This window comes from Lampetra planeri, chromosome 15 (genome assembly GCF_965212315.1).
Source record: "Lampetra planeri chromosome 15, kcLamPlan1.2.h2, whole genome shotgun sequence".
Classification (NCBI taxonomy): Eukaryota; Metazoa; Chordata; class Hyperoartia; order Petromyzontiformes; family Petromyzontidae; genus Lampetra; species Lampetra planeri.
Window position 1 is genome coordinate 1956427 of NC_136121.1, and position 25384 is coordinate 1981810.

A 25384-nucleotide genomic window follows, 5' to 3' on the forward strand; every position below is an offset into this window, starting at 1 on the left:
GGGTCGGATAACAACCATTAATGTTGGGATGTGACTAGGAATCGAACCCCGTCTGCCGGGTTTGTAGCACAGTGTGTAATGACTATGCAACCGCTCCCTGTATGTACATACACACACACGCATAGCGTGCATAATGTGAGGTTCATGAGGTACATGTGCACGCTCACTGGGCATGCACAGATCAATTACGCATTCTCTGAGCCGTGGATAATGCTTCTATAGATGCACTCTCATGCGTGCACACTCGTGTTCACTTACTCGGTACAAAAGCGATAAAATAATAGTCAATCATCTGCTGAATTAAGGGTTTCCCCATGCCATGTCGGTCATGAGAGTTTTTGAGATATATTTCACCATAATGCACAGTTAACCATTGGTGAAGAGTTGGACTGGTTTTGACCCGCACCTCCGATTAGCATGCTTGGCATCGCATGGTGCGAAATAAGTTCAACATACATACAGGACCACAAATATTAATCATAGCTGCAAAATCAAACCCAGGTAACTGGGCTCGTGGAGCAGGACCTTACCTACTGTGTCACTGTTGGATTATCGCTTACGCAGTGCCGTAAGGAAATCCCATTTTATGGGTGGAAATCTTATTCCCTTGTGTGTGTGTGGGTTTGCTCCAGGTACTATGTGCAGAATATCCCACTCATGAGGAGTAAGTGGCAAAACATTCTGATACAGGGCCTACATTAAAAGCATATTTTCCATTCGCCATCAATTATCAATTGTATCTCCCAAAGGTAACAATTAACTCAGACAAAACCAGTAATAATACTTTGACACATGTCTCTTGTTCACTTAGATCTGCGTTTACATCAGAGATGTATAGTTTCATAACAATAACAAATAACCTCACATTAGAGAGCGTCACTCCATGCAATGCTTACACGAATCTTGCAGGATAGCCACCTAAAACTGCCATTGTTAGTATTCAGGACAATTCCTTTCTAGTGCCATGTACCCGGCCCCCATACCGTTGTCTAAGGCCTTGATCGCAAGACCGTTTTTGTCTTGCTTCTCGCGTGACTTTACTGCTTCGTTGGAATTGAAATTTGCTCATCTCACCGTGACAGCACGTGGAGGTCACTGGGAGTCACTTCCGTACCTTCAATTACAAATTCTAAACTCTGCTGCAAGCACCACACTTGAGTAGAATATGCAGACTTACCCAAATACTCCTCATATACCTTACAGGGTACTGGCAATGCACTTGTCCCATTGTTGTCTCCATTAATGCAATGCGATGATCTGATGGGTTTATTCACTTGACATCAGATGGTACTATATCACCTTTCTGCGCTAAAATATACATGCAGTATTCAGGACAATAATTCCCACCGAGATCAAAAGCTGTAGTTTTATGAGCCCACGGGAATGCAAACAACCTATTAAATGCCCCAATTCCCTTCATGACTGTACAAAGTGCTCTGTACCCCAGTAAAAATTAGGGTAAGTGAGACAGCTACTGTGTCTACCAGCATGGTCATATGGGTTTTAAGTGCCCAATGGAGTGGATTAAGCCTCATAAGTAACACTTAATAACTTAGACACTGTGTGTATATTTTATGATCAATGAATTTGGCCACCAGAGCCACTGAAAACAATTATGTATACTTTTTAAAAGTGCTACGTTTTTTTAACCCAGAGACGAAATTGAAGAAGTGTGTGCACCAGAGAACTGCAAGTCCTTAAATAATTTATAATTAGAAAAGCCCACGGGAAAGATTCACAATTCCACAAGTACAAACTGTTGAATGAATGCTGCATTATAACTTGGACTGTTTTTGCATTGAGAGTTCAGAAACAATGAATGACAAAGTGCAATCATCTTTCAACACCACATTCTTAAGTTGTATTTTACTCCCTGATGTCCACGTGATGCCGAAAAACAAGTAGTGCAACGTCAACCAGAGTCATGCATCATTGCTGAATGTAGTTGTGTTGAGATTCCAACTGTTGAGTCGACAATTATATCTAAACAACGCAACTGTCAACACACTGTATTGCTACTGATGTGAAATATAGTCGCGTATTATTGGGCTACTTTTTTCAATCATAGTGCGAAGTGTATTTTGGGTGACACTCCCAAACCTGACAGGGTGCAGAGTGACAACGAGATAGCAGTACAGCAAGTGGGTTCACAAATCTATACTTTTCACTAGTCTCTATATATTCCTGAATCCCTGCCACATGGCTTAAATAAATGAATTGCCCAAACATTGCAATGTAACCTTCTCCTAGCATAAGTGTTAAAATGTAATTAAGCATTACCTGATAAATATATTACATTTGTTATTAGCATTTTCATTTTATTTGCGTACTGTTATCGCCTATGGGGTTACATGTGACAAGGTTATAAATGTTTTTGCGGGGAGGACTTATTTTATTTTTTTTATTGGTAAAATACTAACTATTGTAAAAAGGGAAAATGTCAAAACTGGGTGGTTTTTAACTTTTGCCGACAAAACTGGATCCCAAATGTCAAAACTGGGTGGTCTTGGAAAACGACAGGCAAAACAGGGTGGTGCTTTTTGATATGACAAAACTGGGTGATGTTCAATGTGGACAAATGTCAAAACTGGGTGAAGAAGGTGTACGATTTAATGTATCATTTTGTACACGTTTAGGTCCTTGCGTTATTCATCCATATGTCGCCACAGATTTAGAGCGTTCCAAATGATGTTTCTCGTGGCTCATGTTCCATACCTTGCACCACAAACTTCCCGTTTGCATACTGGCACAGTGTGCCAGCTCGCTACTACAGTAACACTTACTTGCCATATGTATACTGGCACAGTGTGCCAGCTTGCAACTACAGTAACACTTTCAGCTCGCGAACATACACGTACTTGCCATTTGTATACTGGCACAGTGTGCCAGCTCGCTTACTTGCCGTTTGTATACTGGCACAGTGTGCCAGCTCGCTACTACAGTAACACTTACTTGCCATATGTATACTGGCACAGTGTGCCAGCTTGCAACTACAGTAACACTTTCAGCTCGCGAACATACACGAACTTGCCATTTGTATACTGGTACAGTGTGCCAGCTTGCATGCTACACCTACTACAGTAGAACAACGGTAGATAGTGTTTGCGTCGAGAAGTATGGTGCTGCACACTTAGAACAAAACATGTTTGTTACATATATATAACTACTTCGACGGGCAAGAGCGCTTGTTGTGGCCCTTGGCGCGACAGAAGGAGCACCGCGTGAGGCCCAATGGGCCACCTTCGCCACGGTTGCGAATCCGACGCTTCTTCGGGCGGCCAGCCTTCTTCTGGCGAGGAGGTGGCATCATGGTGTTGTCGCGTTGCAGCTCCTCGGCAATGGGCAGCTCGATACCGGCAACCGAGGTCCATGTCGTGTTGATGGCAGAGACTTGGTAACACACCGCACATGCGTCGTAGAGCTCGGGCATCCGCCCAAACGCCATGAGGGCACGAATGTAGTGCCGACACGGCAAGCCCATCTGCTTCATGTACCCGCACGTGCACGACCGAGAGCTGAGATCGACTCGGCGCTTGGCAGAGGCGTAGGCGTCTGGATCCTTGACGTATGCACGCGTCGAGGTACTCTCGTAGACCTTGTACCTCGGGGCCAACGCCTGCTGAGCGTCGATGAGTCCTTGAGCGTACGGCGTAATGACACGCCCTTGAGCGGCCCACTTCTCGGCGTCGCTGCGGTGGGCAAAGGCCGTCGTCATCATGTCTTCCATGTGGTGCATGAGGAAGTGGAAGGGGTCCATCTCGCGAGCCGGCAGGGCCTCGCTGTTCGTGGACTCCACAAAGTTCGTCGTGCGCCAGCCGTACAATGGCGTCGTGTGCAGGTGCGGGTAGAGCGCCCACGTGTGGGGGTCGATCTTGTTGTAGTACGTGGCCGCCACAGGCAGAGCTACGCCCAAGCAGCCCAAGGAGCTGTGGAACGCGGCCTCGGAGGCGCACCATTGGGCATCGTAGATGATGCCTTGGAGGTCGGGCGTGAACGCGGAGCCGATGTTGTCCACGCCGTTGCAGATCAAATGCCGCGTGCAGTGGATGAGCATGAGGTCCTTCCAGTCGGAGGCTAGGATGCCCGTGCCACGATCGCAGAAGACCGGCGTGCCGTCGAGCTCGATGTCGTTGGTCGTGCAGCAGTTGAGAAACCAGTCGTAGGCCGCTGCCGTCTCGGACGGCACCAGCGCCACGGCGAGAAGGACGTTGCGGTTGTTGCCGTCGCGCCCAACGAGGACGAGCATGGTTCCGTTGTAGGCGCGCGCCTTCATGTGCGACCCGTCGATGCCGACGACGCGTTGAAGACTTGGCTGCAACGAGCGTGCGATCGGGTTGCAGATGAACGCACCCCAGAAGATGCCCGCGTCTTCTCGCACACTGCAGGTCGTCGCGTTGAGCTTGCCGAACGTCTCCACCAGCGAGTTGATGAACTCGAAGCCTGCATGGGCCGCACTCTCGTTCGCCGCGATGCACGTGTCCTTGGCGCGGTACATCATCCGGGTCGGGACAATGACGCGAGCAACGTCGGCGACCTGGGCAATGACAGTCGGTGCGGAGGTACGGGGGTTGGCGCGAAAGGCCGAACGGGCTGTCGTGTTCGCCTCCACTTGGCGCTGCGTGATCTTGGTAGTGCCCGTGCAGCCGTGGTGATCCGTGCACAGCGCCAAGACGCGGAAGCCGCGTCGTTCCCCCGTGAGCTTCGTCAGCTTCACCTTGAAGGAACAAGGTGTTGAACTAGAGCAGACGATGGCAACGTGCCGTCCGCCGCTTCGCTTGAGGTCAAGGACCGCGCGCTTGCCTTGTTGCAAAGCAAAGTCTTGGATGCCGTGGATGGCCTCGCGGCGCGTGGTAAAAGTCTTCTTGGGGTGGAGGGTTGCCATTCGAATGTGAGCCGCTCCTCCACCTGTTTCGTGAAAAATGCTTGTGAAAAATCACGTTTCTACGTCTACTTTCAATTTTTCACGAGACAATATGTCTATTTTCATTGCCAGCAATTTGATTTTTCACACAATATTTCCGCCAATCACCGTAACGGTGGGCCAAAGGATTGACCAATCAACGAGATGCGCATTCGTTGGTTTGTTCCGCACCATTGGGACCATGGTCAGGAGCGTCAAGCAGGCTGGTCCATCTCCCAAGGACGTCGCCTTTGTCTCTGTGCTTGGCGAGCACTACGCCAGCGCTGAAGAGCTCGAGCAGTGGTAACGTCGAGCCCACTAGTCGGCGCCGCCGCAATCACGGCGCCTTTCTGAACTCGAGCCCCCATGCCGACGGTACAAATCGTTATGCTGCAATATTGCCGACTGACGTTAACGTACATTGCAACGTTAGGTCGATTTGAGCTCAGCGCCGAGGACCTTGCAACCCTAAACCGCGGGTCTTGGCTCTGTGATGGGGTAAGTGTATATTATGATCTACGTATATGTTCAGATCAACGGTTATCAAGACTATTTATTTGACTAGGTCATTAATGAATGGCTCTATTTCGTCGCCTCTGCGCCGAGGGCGCGGTATATCAACAGCTCTCGGTGGGAGGCTATGCGCCGCAACGGCCAGCCCGTCCGCGAGGGCGGCCGCAACATTTTCCGTCACGACTTTGTGATGCTCCCGCTCAACCTCGCACAGTGCCATTGGTGCCTCATCGTGATCGACATCCGCGCACGGCGCATCGTGATGTACGACGGCTTGGGCTTCGTCAGGCGACTGGGCAGCTGGCTGCCTTTTTTGGAAGCCTACGTGCGCGACCAAGGCACCGAGTATGGCCTCGATAGCTCCCGCTGGGAGTTCAAGGCCATCAGTGGTACTCGCGCTCGCAGCCCGTCCGACACGACATGGTCCATCACGCACGTCGAGCTGAACCAGTGCGACACGACGAGTTGTGGCGTTTATGTGGCGGCAGTCGCCGAGATGTTTATCAAGGAGGCGTACCCCACCGTGACGGACATGAACGATCGCACCATGGACACCTACCGTGAGCGCATGCGCAGGTGCATTGTTGCTGGTAGCATTTCGGAATAGAAAACATTTTGACACGCTCTTTAAATGTGCAGTGTCATTATTGTATATTGCCAAAACTAGGAGCTTGGTGGCGGCTGGCGAAGGATACATACAGTACTAGTTAGTGTTTTTATGGCCTTGGTACTAGTATACAAACCTGGCCATAGCGCACTTGGAATGTCGATTCCTCTGTAATGGCGCATGTCCGTTGCGAGCCCGAGCCGTAGCTTGAAATGTTGGTCGTTTGGCGGGCTATGGTCGAATGCATGGCAAATTTATGGGTGTACAGTAGCGCGTAGCATCAACCAACAATCCAAAAGCTTGGTATTGACGCGAGTCACTAGTCTAGGTCATCACGCAAGGTGGCAGTGCGCCCGCCTGGTCGCAAGCCCGCCCCGAGCTCACTTCCGAGTCCGAGCCGTAGCTTGAAATGTTGGTCGTTGGGGTGCTGGCACACTGTGCCAGCGTACAAATATCAAGTGTGTGTAGTTATATGGTGCTGGCACACTGTGCCAGCATACTAATACCAAGTGTTTAGATGAATGGGGTGCTGGCACAGTGTGCCAGTATACAAATACCAAGTGTTTGGATGAATGGGGTGCTGGCACACTGTGCTAGTATACAATTATCAAGTGTATTTGACAAATGTCAAAACTGGGTGCACCCTGAGTGTCCAAAACTCAAGTTTTTGGCCACCCAGGGTGCACCCAGTTTTGACATTTGGGATCCAGTTTTGTCGGCAAAAGTTAAAAACCACCCAGTTTTGACATTTTCCCATTGTAAAAATGTAACATTTTGTTTTCAGCCCTTTGTCAAAACATACCTGGATAAAGACTTTCGCGCATCTTGTGAATTATGGGATTTTTTTTTACCATACTTCACTACACTGGATCATTGCACGTTGGTGAAGGGGAGTCCAGAATAAGTTTAGATATTACCCGCCACTGTTGGCTGATTATAATTTAACTCAGGTTTCCAAGTTTATAGCACAAGTGCATTAAGCACTATGTTACTGCTCCTTTATATTTAGTTAACGTGGCTCTATGAAAAAATAAAATCTGTCAGCGATAATACAAAATTTATGTAGCTACTTTTTAAGGCCAGTAATTTGCAATAATTAAAGCACTCCAGCTTAGAATAACCGAATCAAAATCTGTAATAATTGTAATTATCTTAAGACGAGAGGGAAATTAACGAACAGAAATGGCCTCAATCATGGCTCATATGAAGCAAAATTTCAGTGTGTTGAACCCTGCTTAAAGCAATCAATCCTGATTGGCTGAACCATCATTTGTAATCGTAGTGTGTCTGGGTTTTTACCTAGGCCTCCTTCATCACTGCCCAGACTGCGATATATGCAGACCCGAGTGGATGAATTATCCAGGAGACGTGGCCATGAGATTGAAATGCCTCTCGATGCAGTCACCTGCACACATTGACTCTAACTTGTTAATTGGTTGATGCATAGTTGTTCGCGGTTCAACAAATGAAAGGAATAATTAATTAATACTTTTAATAAATCAGTTTATAAATTTCGAATTTGTCATAGGTTATAGAATATACTGTCCCTTGATATTCTGAATGATATTAAAATTTTGGTTTGAGGCTAAAACACTGCCAAATATTTATAAAACATGTTTTTGTCTCATCTGCACAATTTGCTGATGAAAACCAAAAGGTTGTAACCCGTGCAGAGTTTGCTTGCTTAAACAAATGCTGCTGGGTAATGCTGGCATTAAAAGCCAATAGGCCGATGGACCAACACGTTTTGAAAGTGGGGACACAGAAACGAGTTCTGGTTATTTATAGTTTATCCATAATGCATTACAACAGCAGATGCGGATGATGCCATCGGGATTTAATTTTTCATGACAGGAGACAGCTCACGTTGTTAAAATCCCTCGTAAAAATGATCAACTGATGGATAGATCTAAACTGTCAACTTTGTGTACACTGTATCAGTGGTCCATGTACTAAATAATATCTTCAATTTGCAAGACCACAGTTAAAATAATTATTCACATCTTCCTGTGAATAATTATGTCTTAGAACATTTTTCAGCATAACATGGGACCTTTCTTGCCAGTATTAAAATATAACAATAGGTTTTACCCTTTCTGGCAATAAAACAGGTGTCAAGATGTTAAAACACCGAACAGAATTATTATTCAAGGAATCCTGTCTGCATTAACCACACGTACTTGTGGTGAACATGCAAAAAAAAAAATCTGTCTTTGGTGTGGACCAATCAGTTTCAAAGACAATGCATATATTATCAGAGCATTTTTTTATTGTTTCAGCATTTTCCTCATATTTCCATCGGAAAGAACATCATTGATTATAATAAGCCAGCGCAAAGTCAATCCTTGCCATGTGCCAACCTCGCTCCTAATGTAGGCTATTTTGTTAATTGGGCACGATGCCGTTGAAAATAATTTACTCTGCATTAGGCTAAGGTTGAGCACAATTGTACACAGCTTCCAGCACTAATTATCTGATTATCGCCGGTTAATTTGCAACTCAGCGGTGTGCCTGAGATTCTGTGCGAAATCGCACCTTTCTCAACCAGCCACCCCGTAGCAAGCGCCTCCACATTGGGAATACGAGTAACACGCATCCCCCCCCTACGCCACACCACCCATGCAAATCAAATGGATAAGCTGGTGCACGATCGCGATCAGCCTGGCCAGCGCAGTGCCACTCTGCACTAACTTAGGGTGCGCAATGGTGCACTGATTCATTCATTCATTAAGGTTGATTCTTTTAGCTCAAAATAAGTGTCAAATTTCAAGTGTAAAAAATCTTTTTTTTCAACTTGTATATGTTGTATGAAATGTTTTCACGTGACTCCTGCAACTACGAGTAGCTGCTACACTCACCCCGGTGCGCCGAATGGGAATCAACGCATCTCTATGTATATGTGTTGATCTTTTACACCGTACGAAGCCGTGCTAATTGTAGATGCGATTTTGCAGGCTACTGTATAGTCACCCTTGCTAGAGACCATTATTTATTACTTATTACCATTGACTGCCAAAATGAGTGTTTCTCACTGTTTCCTACAGTATTTGAAAAGCTACTGGTAAAACACGGCAACTGATGCGATGGCACAAATGGAGTTGCTTGATGTACGTATTTGATCCGCACCTCTGGCGAAGTATAATGGGAAGTGCTGTTGTGTGCTGAACAAATTGTACGCTTGTTCACCCAAGAATCTCAATGAATCTCAACTCTATTTCAAGAGGGTCCTACCAAGTTTTTGGGAATTGCAATGTGTAAATCCCAATTTATTTGCAGGTAGTTTCCCAGCATTTTCAAATACCAAGTTAACTGCATCTAAATTAAAATGTTCTTACGTTGTTATCCATTACAGCCAGAGCTGTCCAGCGCTCAGATTTGGGTGTGTGTGAGGGGTTAGAATACTCCAGACAACATCCCGTGAGATATTAAGCCCAGGTGTAAAGGTTACATTTTTATACAGCAAAGGTACACTGCTCACGAGTCAGAAAACTAGGCCACAGTCGCTAAGAAAAGCCAGCATAAAGGAGGAGGGAGAAGAAAGTGTTTGGGTATGGAATAGAGCAGTGGTACTTAACCTGGTGTCAGTGCCAGATTATCATAGTAGCAAAAGTAGCATATACTACGGGCCCAGCACATTCAAGGGCCCAGCGGTAAAAAAAATGCAATCTATCAATTCCGGTTAAATGATTCTGCACTTGCTCTATTACTATAGTACTATACTGCCTTAAACTTATATTAACGACTGGGTGTTTAAGGTTAGTGATTTGTCGTATTATCTGGCTGTATAGCAAATGAAAAAATACAATTACTTCACTATGCAACTTAAAAATGTGTTTAAATATTTAAGTGTTTATTTATTTATTTATTTAGGGACCTTTTATAACACACTAGCGGTGAGTACCCGGCATTGCCCGGGCGAAAAAGGCAGACACACACATGTAGTTACACACACAAATCGCCTGACACAAATACATAGAGTTATACACACATATCAACCCACACATACATACATAGACTGAACAACAACAACCGCCATTCGCCAGTAAGTGGCGGTGACATCACCACAACGCTCGTACCAGGCTATGTGCACCTTGAGGCCACTTAAAGTGTCGAACGCCCGCTGGCAGAAGGTCACGGGGCAGACCCAGATGGCACAGGTCGACTGACTGAGACGACTGGCTGATGCACCACCCGTGCCCCTTACTGTGGCAACGTTCTGTGCTTTAGCCACCCAACGCTCCGCTCGTTGTTGTGAGCGTCGCTCCTCCGCCCTCCGTTGTTGTTGGAGGGCGACTGCCTCCAACTGCCCAGTAGCGTCCTTCAGGAGGCTCCTCCACAGAGGCCGATCTTGACACGGCTGGTACCAATCATCGGCAAGTCGACTCAGCTCCACGTCCTCCTGTACCACATCACTCCATGTCTTCTCTAGCCCGTGCCGGGCTGTTAGCCCCCTTGATCCAGCCGAACAAAAGATGTTTAGGTATGCGGTGTCTGGCCATGCGGGCTACATGACTCAGGCAACGCAGCCTTACCTACCGGAGGAGCTCACTTTGTCCACATCTTTCAAGGAATTGTGAGCTCCTTACACAATGCAGCATGGTTAAATACAGGATGGATTGTTGGCAGGCCATCCTAAATGTTTCTAACCGGCGAAGATGTTCCATTAGGGGGGGGTCCAAGTTTTGCAAGCGTAGAGAAGGGAGGGAATGACCGTGGCTGAGAAGACCTGAAGCTTCGTGCGGAGTCATAGGCCAGGTATCTTCCACACAGTGTTACGCAGCCAATGAAAAGATACTGCAGCTCGACTGATTCGGAGTGAGACCTCTGCTGTTAAACCGGAGCCGGTCATTAGCACTCTGCCCAGGGAAACTCTCCACTGTCTCCACAACTGCCCCATCACCAATTGGGAGTTGTGGGGGTGGATTGTCCGATGCTACAAAATAGCCAGGCAGGTGCTTAGCTTTGGTTGGGCTGATGGTAAGGCCCCACCTGTTGGTGGCAAGCTCCAGGTTCAGCAGCAGCACCTCGAACTCCTCCTCGGAGTGAGTAGCCATTAGCAGATCATCGGCATACATAACGTGGTTGAGCAATAGGGAGCCATCCCTTGACCGCACCCGGGCATCGATCAGCCTCCCATTGTATCTGTAGCAGATGGGAATTCTTCCGGTACAGGCATTGAAGGCTCGACGAACTATGTGGTCCAATGTGGGAGTCAGAGGACATCCCTGTTGCACCCCAAGGTGTAAAGGGAATGGCTCTGACTCACGGCCACGTAGTTAAGACGCGGGGCCGCTCACCATCATGAAGGTCCTTAAGGATGGTGATGAGTGGGTTCGGGACTCGGAAAGCACGAAGAGCAACCCAGAGGCCAGGCCTACTGATGGTATAATAGGCCTTGAGCAGGTGAATAAAGCACACGCATGGACTAAGATGCACACGTGGACCTACAGACACGCATAGAAATGGAGTTACACTGACTAACATGGAGGCATGCACACACAGCGACTAACACACATACGCACATGGACTGAGACACACACACAGACATATGGACTGACACACACAAACATATCGACTTACAGACACACACACATATGGACTCACACACACATAGATATGCACTTGAGATACGCACACATGGAGTTACACACACATATCGACATACACACATACAGCGACACACACACATACATAGAGTGACACACACATTGCCGTACACACACATACACATGTGGACTGTCACACAGACATCCACTTGAGATATACACACATGGAGTTGCACACACATATATGGACGTACACACATACAGCGACTCACACACACCGACTCGCACACAGCAATACGTGGACTAAACCCACATTGACGTAAACACACATATGTACTTACACACACACATATGGACTAAGACACACACACATGAACTTACACGTACATAGACTGACACACACATAGCCCTACACACACATACACATATGGACTGTGACACACAGGTATCTACTTTAGATACACAGACATGGATTAACACACATGGACTCACACACAGACGCATTGACTTACACACACACATCGAGTGACACACACATGTATAGACTTACACACACATGTGGACTAACACACACACATATGGACTGACATACACATCGACGTACACGCACACAGAGCGACTGACACACACACATGGACTAACACACCCACAAACACTTTGACGTTGTCCGTTCGAAAAAGACACCCACATGGAGTTAAAGACACGTATGGCTCTACATGCACACACATATGGACTCCAAGACACACACATGGACTCACACACACATCGACGGGCACAGCAATCCCCGATGATGGCACTGCTATCAATATCGCAGTACTACGTATGAGTAAATAGCGTGACGTGAGCGATGGAAACAATAGAAATGCATTTAAGAAATAAGCAGAAATCACAGACTGGCAGTAGACCGTGGCGGCGTTATAAAAGCACAGCAAAAAAAGTGGAAATTGAGCAACCCAAAAATCCAAAAAGAGTTTTGTGTACACAAACATAATTATTGTAAGATGTCAACTTGTTTCATAATGGTACACAATTAAGTTGAGTTGTTATCTTCACAAAAACATAATTACTGTAACATCTGTGAACTTGTTTCATAATGTTAAACAATGAAGCTGAGTTTTTATCTGCACACAAACATTATTATTGTAATGTTTGTCAACTAATGTGTTTAACAATAGTAAACAATGGACTTGAGTTGTTGTACATACCATAGCCATGTTGAGGCCTTGTGCCATACGTAGTCCACGTCCTGGCCTACATTGGCGAGGCGGCAGAGTTGGCACGTTGCCAGGCTAGGGGTTGGGCCGCTACCCCCCCTCCCCAGCTTCCCCTGGCCGTGCAAGAATAATGCTATGTAAGCAGTAAAATATTATTATCTACGAAGTCTGTATTATAAACTGGACGCATCGAGTTGGGGGGGGGGGCGATGTACGAAGTCTGTAGTATAAACTGGACGGATCGTGTTGGGGGGGGGCGAAGAGAACATGACACTGTGAAAAAATATCCGCAGCGTTATGTATGTATGTGTTGGCTGTAAAACGCGTAAAAGAAAATGTCCCCGTGAGCTCGAGTGAAGGCGCATCACTTGGTAGGTTCCGCACCCCCCCCCCCACGCAATTGGCGTCACTTGGTACGGTCGACGGCGCGCAATAAGTAAATAATGAATAATAGAAACCGCAAAAAGGTGTTAATTAAACTACTTTAAAGTTTACGGATGCGAACACAGAATAGCCTATTCCCACCACGAGGCTTAGGGCGTGCCACCTGGCAAATTATTTCGGTCTTAAACAACACCCTCCGAGAGCCAAATCCTTCGCAAGTGCGAGCGCACGGAGACTTTTTATATATAAGACTAGCTTACATACCTGGCGTTGCCCGGGCCAAAACAATATTTCAAAACTACTCTTAAAAATCTAACAGCAGTGCATACTGACTGTGGTGGTACCTGTGATGATTACAGCAGTGCATACCGACTGTGGTGGTACCTGCTATCACTATAGTAGTACATGCTGACTCTATAGCAGTATTTATCGACTCTACCTGACAGAGTGGTGTGGTGAGGCCTAGTCCCGTGCAGAACCTCCAGCCTCGCCTAGATTGTCCAGCCGGCCGAGGTGGCGCCTTGACTGGGGTTGGGCTGCTACTCCTGACCCCCCCCCCAGCCACGATCTCCCCGGCCGCTCTGCAGTAATATCTATCGGCCTATAGTGGTAGCATCTAGCGACTGTATAGTAGTAACAACTGCATGCATCGGGGTGGGGGGGACATCACACAGTGACGATTTAAGCTCAGCGTTTAGTGTATTTTTCTAGCATTTTTTACGTGAAAGAAAATCCCCCCCTCACTCCCACCGAAGGCGTGAGACTTGGCATGGGCCATCCACCCCACAAAAGGCTCGTGAGTTGATATGGTCGTGCACGCGTCATAAGTAAATTAAGATATAGCGCAAAAATCGCACTAAATCGCTAATAAAACTCATTTAAAGTTGACGGATGTGAAAAAGGAATAGCGCTTGCTCACGGCAGGCCTTATGGCGTGGTACCTGGCTATATTTATTTTACATAAACCCCACCGTTGGAGAGCCAAATCCTTCGCAAGCGTCGAACACACACAAAGCCACACACAAACCCACAAACAGACAATTTTTTTACTTTTTGTATATATATAGATGCTACAGGTCCCGCACTAGCTTAATCCGGCACTGCCTGGTGTGCACGCACCTCCTGCAGGTGTGAGATGCCCTTTCTGGGAGTGCGAGACATGGCCAGATTTATTTTAGACGGCAAATCATCAAAACACAAATTAAGCACGGGCACATAAGTACAACTACTTTCTTTGGTTCTTTCGGTAAAGGCACGTATAAAGATACAATAATAAATTAAATTAAATACTAGCATACGACGTTTCGATTGCAACACAAGCAATCATCATCAGGTATACATTAAATAGAAACACAAATCTAGTATACTTAAAAATGTAATGTAATACAACAGAGAGTCGGATAACATAACAGTCAACACCCTATCTGGTTAATTATGTTCTTCCTGAGAATGCTAAATTTGAGAGAGAGATTAAACACAGAACCAGAAACATATAGACAGACATATAAGCAGACAGATATCACAGAGATACATAGAGAGAGAGCAAACATAGGCACAAAGAGAAACTACGCCTCTGTGTCGAGGCCTTAAATAGAGAGAGGGGGGGGGGGGCAGGGGCGGGGAGAGAGGGAGGGGATAGAGAAATTAGCATGTCCATAAGTGGAAATGGTGAGTGGCAAGGTGTAAAACGCTTGAGAGAGGGGGGCAGGGGGGGAGAGAGAAGGGTTAGAGAAATTAGCATGTCAATGAGTAGCACGATGAGTGGTACGGTACGAAAGCTTGAAATAAAATAGGAGGCAGGGAGAGAGACACACTAAATTACCTAACCTAGCAAAAATTTCGAAATGTAATGCAATGCAACACAGAGGGTCGGTCAACACACAATTAACGCATAGCCTGGTTGATTACGTTCTTCCAAAGATTGCTAAATTAGAAGTTAAGTGTGAAATTTGAAAAAACACAGACACGAATACCGATACACAAGCAGAGAGAGACAACGAAAAAAAACCCAGAGAGAGAGAGAAAAAACAAACTTAAAACTTCCCCGTAGAAGTGGTTCAAACTTAATTTGGAGCTTTCGTGACTGCAGGAATTATTCTTTGGTTCTTTCGGTAAAGTCACGTATAAAGATAAAATAATAAATTAAATTAAATACTAGCACAGAGGCGTAGTTTCTCTTTATGCCTATGTTTGCTCTCTCTCTATGTATCTCTGTGATATCTGTCTGCTTATATGTCTGTCTATATGTTTATAGTTCTGTGTTTAATCTCTCTCTCAAATTTAGCATTCTCAGGAAGAACGTAATCAACCAGATAGGGTGTTGACTGTTATGTTATCCGACTCTCTGTTGTATTACATTACATTTCTAAGTATACTAGATTTGTGCTTCTATTTAATTTATACCTGATGATGATTGCTTGTGTTGCAATCGAAACGTCGTATGCTAGTATTTAATTTAATTTATTATTTTATCTTTATACGTGACTTTACCGAAAGAACCAAAGAATAATTCCTGCAGTCACGAAAGCTCCAAATTAAGTTTCAACTACTTTATTTCATCAAACCTATTTATTTACATTAAAAAAATAACGATTGACAACCAAAGGGGTGCAAGGCTGCAGTTAAGGTTAAGGACCACTGGAATAGAGGGAAAGAGGCCAGGACATTCATAGGAAAATGGCTCTGTGGCTTTGTTCCAACTAGGCCCTTGCCTCTGAGCCAGTTAGAAGACAGTTGATTTGTCTTATTATCTGGCTTTATTTTTAAATTTGCGGTGACGTCAACGCCGTGCATGAGCACTTGGGAGCATGGCACTCAACCAGGCAGGAATCCACCCAGGTAATCGGCCCATCATTGTTTCTGCTATAGTGTGAATATTAAAAAATAATTATATTCTAACATGGGCTATTGTGCTACCGGTGTCGTAGATCATAATATGTATATTTGATTAACAAAACAGAGACATACCCAAACAACTATGCTTCTTAGGTCTTCCGTACAAAGGGTTACTAAGTCTCAAGGTCCTAGTCTGGATAAGTTTTAACAACAGGTGAAAAAAAATGTTCACTGATGAAGCTGGATGAACATGTGAGGTTCTGTATTTACTGCAACACACCACTTGTTGGCAGTAGTCAATATTACCAATGTGTCCCCATATTGTATTGTTATAGCTATGCAATACCATATATATTGTCGTATAGCCATGCAATACCATATATATTGTGTTATTATCGCCATGCTATACTACACATATATTGTATTGTTATAGCCATGCTATACCACATGCATTGTATTGTTATAGGCATGCGTTTTAGATGACAATTGTTGTCAAACATGTTGTTGCTTATTTCATTTTAGTCATATATTACTGTGGAACATTAACTTGATTTAAGTAATGAGTACAGATAAACAACAATTGCAAAGGTTAACTTATTTGGAAGAATACATTTTCTAGTATTTGTATTTTACTCATTTATATTCCATTAATATTCCAATTGTCCAATGGTGATAATGCCATCACATGATAATATGAAGTATCCATATGAAACTCTTTGAGTATGGTGTAACCCCATGTATGATCCAATGGGCCACACAAGGAGATGTAGAAATGCGTCTGCAATCCCTAAAAGGGACCTTTTATATCCTCACACTCGCGGGGGACACTTTTCCATTTTCCCTTCTTTCGAGACATATTTTGTCACTTGGCGGTAAAACTAGCATTTGTTTTTATCTCGGAGCCTGAATTTAGCCAAATTAAGTGAATAACAAAGTTATGTTCTTGTCATGAGTGATTAGACTAATTTGTGATTGGGGCGACAGTGGCATTCTAACCCAGAATCGTTCCCTCTTGCTGCGGTGGTGAGATGTTAACTCCCTTGCCTGGTATTCAGGAGGCCATGGGTTTGATCCCCGACGCTGACGCCTGTATATTTGGAGTTTGCATGTTCTCCCCCTGTTTACGTGGAGGTTTCTACAGGTCTTCCGGTTTAATCCCACCACATTAAGAAACACGACTTTAGATTATTTGGCTGCTGCTATATATTCCCACATATGATAAGCCGCTTTTTTGGCCAGGCCGCTTCTGAAAAAGAGCTAATAGCTCATTGGACGTTACCTGGTAAAAAAATAATAATTAGAATCTCAATAGTGCTTGCTCACTGCTCTGAGCCCTGCACCGCATGGTCATCTATTCGTTTTTCATTTAATGCTTTACTTGTGGTGCCTCATTTGATTCACGCAATGAGATTATGTTGGTGCTCTAAATGTCCAAATTATGGGCTGCTTTGTTAAGCTATCATTTGTGGCCAGGTCGCTTCTCAAAAATAAGTGAATATCTCAGTGGGCTTTGCCTGATAGGATGGGGATGGTTTAGTTTTATTTGTATGTGTCTGGGTGATTTGTTTACCTTTCTTGTACTCTCCACTATGATCATATTTTTTACTGTTTGTTGTTTTAACGTTCTTACCTGCCCCGACTATACATCTGTGAAAAAAGCTTTACAGCTCATCAGATTCCTCCTGTATAAATACATGTTCTAATTCTGATTCTTTATAAAGGGTCTTTTTGTTCAAATTCTTTAAATAAATGCACAGACAAATCATTGGGGCAAATTCTTCCATGACTACTACAGGGATTTTTCATATAACTCCTTAAAAATGTAGGCATTTTAACTTGGCCTGATTTCAAACCAATTGGATTCAGACATGTGCAAAGCTGATCCTGAACTTACGTGCACTGAACTTTTTGACAGAATAACATCCATTCTGCCATCCCGGCAGAATGGATGTTATAGTTCAAAATGTTTTTAGTATTCCTTCAAACCTTCTTTTTAAAAGCGTCAACCAAAAATAGATAAATTAAAATCTGGTGACTATGGGCTTGAGGCGCTGCATTAATAATGCCCTCACACTGTTATGTGCTGCATTCACATATTAACCTTATGGCAGTACCTCGGGGTACCATAGTACCCTGGCTTTCGCACAATGTCCGTGATGCAGTCATTTTTAGTCTGTTGATGGTCGGTGATGCGGCAATCGACTCATCGCGACGAGCTATACACGATGCACTATTCAACGTTGAATCTTTCGATAACACATTTTTTTATGCTAATGTTTGGCAAAGAAAGACAGGATCAATTTCTGCCCCGGAGCGACGCCAGTTTTCTTCTTGAGACACCCAAGTTTTGCCTTCGGTGCCGCAGCGGTGTCCGGATCCACCATCGCGTCAATCGAAACAAGCTGGCATTTGTTCGAGCGGGTGGGGGTTGCTTGCTGAATCGGGTCGTCGATCTGCGAGCTAATCTCGCTCGCGATTGCCGGGTAATATGTCAGGTATTCTGGAGGAATAAAAAAAGTACTTCTTTGAGAGCAAGAGCAATTTCTTCATCGTCAGGCTGCCGACAGGAGCCGTCGGCAAACGGATTGATTGCAACGTCCCCTGCTCGATCGTGTCTACGTTGCCGCCGAACAAATAATGTAGAATCGATCAACAGACGAGTTCGACATTCTCCTGCTTGATCAGCGGGACGTGGACGACCTCACTGTCGGGTGTCAAGCCAAGGTGTTTCATGTTAACGAACCCTTCATTGATCTCAAAAAAGTAGTTGAACGTGTAGCAAGTTGGCATCTGCTTGAAGTGCTTCTTCAAAATCACGTCCCAGCCCGTATAGAATGGGCGAAGTTCTGGAACATCAGGTTGTAATTGAAGTAATCCGCGGACAGGCAAATGTGACCATAGTGCGGCATGGCGAAGCTACCACCAAAATCCTCAATCTGAATCTAGATAGTGGGAAGGCCGTTTCATTCCTGCACTGACAGGCAGTCCACTCGGGTCGCCACCGGCTGCGTCGTTGTTGTCGTCGTAGTATTCCGGAATAACGGTGTCAAGGACTTTCTGATCAGGAGTGTGTTGTTTGACATACTCCTTGACGAATTTTGACACCGTTCTGTGCTGGCCGATGGCAGTAGGCGTTTACGTTCATCATCCAGAAGATCCTTGCCTTCGAGCTGGATATTGATTCTAATCCAGCAGTCGCAAACATCTTCGGCTGTATGCATCAAGCTAAGACCGGGATAGTACATGTGGATGTACTGAATCCATCTTGAAAAAGACACGAAACGACAGTCCTGGGCTTCCATCTTGACATTGTATCACCGATAGAGTTCGGTCCACATGATCTTCGGCGTGACGAGGTACTGTTTGGGTCGCCGATGAGCACACGGAAAGCCATCTTCAACCTCCCATGTTTCGGAGTCCTGTTTGATGGCGTCGAGATCAGCATTAGCAAGCGCGTGATGTGCCTTGCGCATGAAGAGTGTCAATTTCATCTTTGAGGACCTTACGCAGATGCACAACTTTGGAACCGCCGACAGAAATGATTGAACGAATCTCAATTTCTGATAGCCCTGACTGGATCATGTTAATAATGATCCCCTCAGACTACTGCCATTCCAATCCATACCGGATGTCTTCATCAACGCCAAATCGTTCTGAATCTTGTTAATCGCTTCTTGACCCAGCTTGGCGATCACACGCTGCAATGCCATCATCTTGCGATTGCACCATTCACGAACAATGCGACGAGGAACGGTCTGCTGCGAACCACCAACACCGACCATCCAATGAACGCTTTCGACACTCGATAACGTGGACAATCACGAAGACGCCGTCCTGGAAGCCAATGATGCACCCGTCATGAATGTCGCCACTTCTGCCACCGAAGATAACGGGTCTGCCACCAACGAAGAGACACCTGCCACAGAGGATGCCGCTCCTGCTGCTGATGCTGACGTGCTCGACATGAATGCGAGGATGTGCTTCTCCCAGCTAGTCGCGATGAAGTTGGATTCAAAATACTTTTTTAAGTCCTCGATCTCATTGAGAGCGCTGAGAATGGCAGATAATGGCCTGGATACCCCAGTCGCAGAGTTAAATATACCCCTGGAAAAAATAGTGTCCCAGAAATAAAATATCTAATTGCCTCAGACATTTTGTATTATTTGATACCCCGGGGTACCAACATGTTCTCCACAAAAAAAAAATTCGTTTAATATCTTGAATTCATGGACAGAATTTAAAAAATATATACATCTCATTCACCATTATTTTCCTTGATTACATTTATTTCGCTCTGACATTCTGCATTACGAACTATCGGACCTCCCATCACAGATGATATGTAGATACGTTGACAAGGAGTGACAATCATGGAAAATATTTGCAGCTGAAAACAAACTTCATCACCACAGTTACATCAGACTAATATTTTTTTGAGAACAATGATACTGGCTTCCAACAATGTTCCTCTAGAAAGCAGCTGCTATCCACGAAACCCAAATGGGAATCGCCAATTAGGGTTAATTAAACAATATATTACGTGCAGTCTGCTTCACGGTGGACGTTTAAGATCCAGTGACATTACTTAAAAAAGACTAAGCTATGTGTAAATGTTGTGGATTCACTCTTCAACACACCGGTGGGCTAAAGTAGTGAACTATTTGTCTTTTGTCAACGTGACACTTTTTTACTGATTGGCCGTGTCGGGTGGTGGAGGGTTACAACACATTTATAAATAACGCAATCTAACCCAAAAACGTTTTAATTCTGTGGTCATGGTCTAAAAAAATTGTCACAATTGATGAATGACAATATGGTACTCGCACGATTATTACTGGCTGACTATTGCTCATTTCAAGGCCAGTGCTGCGTTGACGTTGTGTGGGGACAGCTGCCACTCGGCTAGACTACAGCCAGACACTGGAATGGTTGAGATGAAATGTGATGACGTAAGGCGTGTTGAACTTCTGAGGCATAAGAGTGCCAAAAAACTTCAAATAATTAGCCTTACTGTTACTACTTATTTGCAAGTCCACTCTACTCCAATCGACTCCATTTGGTCCAAATTTAATCTACCCAAGCAGATGCTGCTTAGGAACATTAATTTTAACATTCAGACTGCCTGTTCCAATCACTGCAGCTTTTCCTACTTGAGGAGCCTACAAATAAATTACATCCAAAGCCAGGACAACTGCATTTCAATATCCACAATGACTAAGAATTACTGTGTCAATTATTGTAGTGGCCAGATATTGCCTTGTATACATCTCCATGAAAACATCTGTGAATGTGTTTTCACGAGTTTAACATGTGTTTCTATAGTATGCCACATATTATCATTTGCATAGTTGCTTAAATAAAAAGTCAATGAGATTAAACTGTAAGCACAATCTGATAAGACTGGTCAGTAATTACACAGGGTCGGTCTCTATCGACATTGTCTCATGCAATTTTGTGGAAGCCTGTGAATATTGCGCATTGTAATTAGAATGTGGTGGTCTACTTAAATTGCTCGTTGAACAGCCACTCACTAAAATATTCTCTCGCACATTTTGTCTGACGTGCACATTGAGGATGCTGTCCTGACATCGGCCCACAATGACGAGTGTGACAGTGTTTATTGAGAGGAACTACAAATAATAATAACAATAATTCTTCATGACATTACTCTAAACCTTATGCGGCCTTCCACAAGTGGGAGCTCCAGAAGGCCCCTTACGAACGTATTTCGTCTATTCTTCCATGCAGTTCAGACGTCTTGGAAGAAGTGGCAGTATCCACTATCTCTCAGCACGTACAATCTGGTGGGGTAGGGTATTTAAGCCTTTTCCGTTCCGATGATGTACGTACATGTACGACATCAGATTTAATAAATAAAATAACTTTATCAGGACGTCTTCAGGTCAGAAGATGTATCGAGGCTCCCACAAGGCCATGTGAGAGGGCACGTGACACAGTTTGGCTCTGGCTATACTAGAATGTGGTTGTGTCATGACATTTCTTTTCGACGAGTACAATATCTTGAAAAACAGCGGCGCTATGCCTCTCTGAATTAAATGAACGCTAACCGCTTGCACGTTCCGAGATTAAGCAGTGAACAGGACACCCACTCTGCAACTTGCAGATTTCTCGGAATGGAAAAGGGTTAAAAACTTTCCCCATTGTTTCAACTGCAATGCTGGGAGAATGAATCAGCAACCTCCGGATTGCAAGTCCAGTGTGAGAACCATTACACACCATGACAGCATTCCTTCATTAAATATATGAATGAGTTATCTAGCAACTTCATTGGCACTTGTGGCAACCTAGACTTTATCTTCCACAAACGGTTCAGTTTGACGTTTTCCAAGGAGCACCAGATGTCCTTGCAAGGGATCCACATCATCACACAAGCACAGAGGAGGAGCAGTGTCACATCTCTTGCCAACTATAATGAATCCATCTGTGCATTGACATGTCAGGTAACCTCTACACCACCGTCCACAGATGATGAAATGATGCTGCACCTTGACCAATGTGGAAATATATATTCACGGTCTGCCATCAATGAGGAAGCCACTTAATTATGTGTTGCATCATAATCGTCATGATCTTCCTATTGTAAATGAAGAAATTCGAGGGCCTAGAGCTTCATGGTGTCAGCTGACCTGACAGATTGTTTGGTGAGGCTGATGCACGGTACAACGTCTTTATTAACAGCTCTCATGGCCATAGTAGACACTCGTTTTCTCTTGAAATGTGGTGCAATCACAAAGTCACAGGTATACATAATGTAACTCAAGAACAAGGATCCACTCCTAGACAGCAGCTTTGACTCAATCAGCTATCCATTGTATAATTTGTCGAATAAGGATCCCAAAAATACATCCCTGGAATGCTGGAATCCCTTTCATATTGGGCAGCACTGTCTGGTTCCCTCAAAGAAAGGGAAACAACTCTTGACTTCTGACTTTGTTGTTGAACAAAATATTTACCCATGGATCATGCCATTGTGACACGATCACGTGAAACAGACCGCATGGGGTTTTCTTCTTGTTTCACTGTAGTGATATGACCACACTCTACGATACCTGCTGCCAAACTGTGCCATACGCCCTCCGGCGTGAACTTTTTAGTTCTGATTCCATTCCGATGACATTCATACGCGTGCGTACACGCATGCCATCGAAACGGAATTGGAAGATAAACTGATGATGTACACACACGTACGTCATTGGAATGGGATGAGCGCTCTGGGCCATTACCCACACTCCTTTGCGGCTGGCATGCCGCCCAGCCACACGGACAAGCAGCTGGACACTAATTTAAGCAGAGATGTGACACACTGAGAGCAATCTCTCCGTGTTACGAGTTTTGCTTCTCGGTGGGGAGGAGCCACTGGTTTAGTTGCTGGGTGGGGGGTGGGGTGCAGGCGTAATGCCTCCCTTGGCTACAGGCCACCACAGCAGTTTGGCTCCACAGTTGACGGCTCAGGGGGACCACACACACACCTGGGACTCGTTTCTCCCGTGCCGAGTGGTGGCTCACGACTTAATTTTTGAGGAAGCAACAATCCTCAGCTCATTTTTTTCAAAATTACAAGTGTTATTTTGTTGTTGCTGTTAATGAAATGACCACGGTTTTTTTTATCAGACGCCCAAGAGACATTTAAACCCCAAGATGCCAGAAATGAAGATCACTAATTACTGAAGGCATGATCTGTATTTTGTTGAGGTTATCAATGTTGTACGGTGCGAGAGATGTCAATGGATTTTGGGAGGGCTTCGTCCAGAGTGGATTGACCGTGATTGACGATGAGAACTATCCAAAACCCTATGCCATAAACAGTTGTAGAGTAAGCTTTAATCAAGCCTCTTCGGTTGATGTCATTTCCCTCGCTCTGTATGCAATAGGTCGTGGGTTAGAACCCCACCCTGACGATGCGTTTATATTTGGAGTTTGCATGTTTTCTCTACCCGTGGTCATGTGGATTTTTCTCGGGGTCCTCCGTTTTTTTCTTCCACACCTAGAATCAACGTCATACGTTTAGAGTATTTGGCTGCTATAAATTTCAACGTAATAAACCACTTCCTTGAGCTACGATTTGTGGCCAGATTGCTTGTGAAAAAGAGCTACATAGCTGAGTGGGCCTGACCTGGTCAAATATAAACTGTTAAACGTATTAATTGCAATATGCACTAAACGCTCCATTACAGCCACCGCCACGATCCAGACGCACGCACACCGCCACGCTCCCTACACACTACCCACACACCACCATGCTCCCCACACAAGCGAACCGCCACGCTCCCCACACGCTCCCTACACGCACACACCACCACTTGCGCACACCACCACAATCTCCACACACGCGCACACCGTCGAACGCACGAGCAGCGCGGTGGCGCCGCGGGCCCACCTCGGTCGGTGTCGTACAGGTAGACAAACTGACGCCACTTGTAGTGCGCGATGAGGTCGAGCAGGGCGATGGTGATCGACGGCCGCAGCTGCAGGATGAAGGACGTGTTTCCCTCGGCCGGGAAGCTGGGCGTGATGAAGGACACGTGCAGGGCGCCACAGAACGACGTGAGTGTGTTCACCGACTTCTTGTCGTAGAAGCCAAAAATGGCAAAAACGCCACGCGAAAACTGTGAGCAGACTGGGGGAGAGGCACGCGCGAAGCAAAGGGTGAAAGGTCAAGACACTGAGTAGTTGGGAACTTTGCTTCACAGTAATACGAACGATCGCTGAGGAACCACAGACAAGCCGCAAGGCAGCAGTGAAGCGATGAGCCAGCACCAACAATTGGCCGGGCTCTGCAGTCCTCTGTACACGAAGATATCTTCAGCCAAGTAATGATTGTTGGGAAAGCGATACCACAATTAACTGTCACATGGTGACATCGTTTTGAATTTCGTCGCAGCAAGACTGGATGGCAGGCGATGTGTGCAGTGTCAGAAACCAACCATCACCCCCTGATGAAGGCCGCATTGCTGCTGTGTGGAGTAGCCACAACTGAAACTTGTTGGGCTGAAACAACTCACATCTGAGTTATTAGATGGCAGCCAATTTTCCGAGAAGTCCGCACATCAATACGACAGTTAGACACTTAAATTACGAGTTAAATGCCATATATTTAAAATATAACTTTTGGATTGCACCTTGCATAGCAGAATGCTTTACTCTCCAAATTATATCACCCAGTCTTAAATATCTATTTATGTTACAAGCCTAAAATGTAGTTAATCCTTTGGTGATAATGATAGTGGTGACAAAAAAAACAACGATCTTAGTGATAATCGCATCGTCCATCGTAAAAAGAAAACTGGCTGAAACGTAAGCCAGTCTGCTGATAACTAGTCAAATCACCATCCTAAAGCGTATTTATAATGTATTTTTTTACCAT

The 25384-nt window shown here is 45.1% G+C and overlaps 1 protein-coding gene across 2 annotated transcripts in view; it reads right to left on the reverse strand.

The window, feature by feature from the left end:
• The window catches only part of LOC144722603 (glutamate receptor 2-like), a 214702-nt gene that overhangs the window by 84539 nt on the left and 104779 nt on the right, over positions 1–25384 (reverse strand). For both annotated transcript variants that reach the window (XM_078600826.1, XM_078600828.1), the window contains exon 3: positions 24398–24637. In XM_078600826.1, the coding sequence (XP_078456952.1) occupies positions 24398–24637 (240 nt within the window). The remainder of the gene's footprint in view (positions 1–24397; positions 24638–25384) is intronic.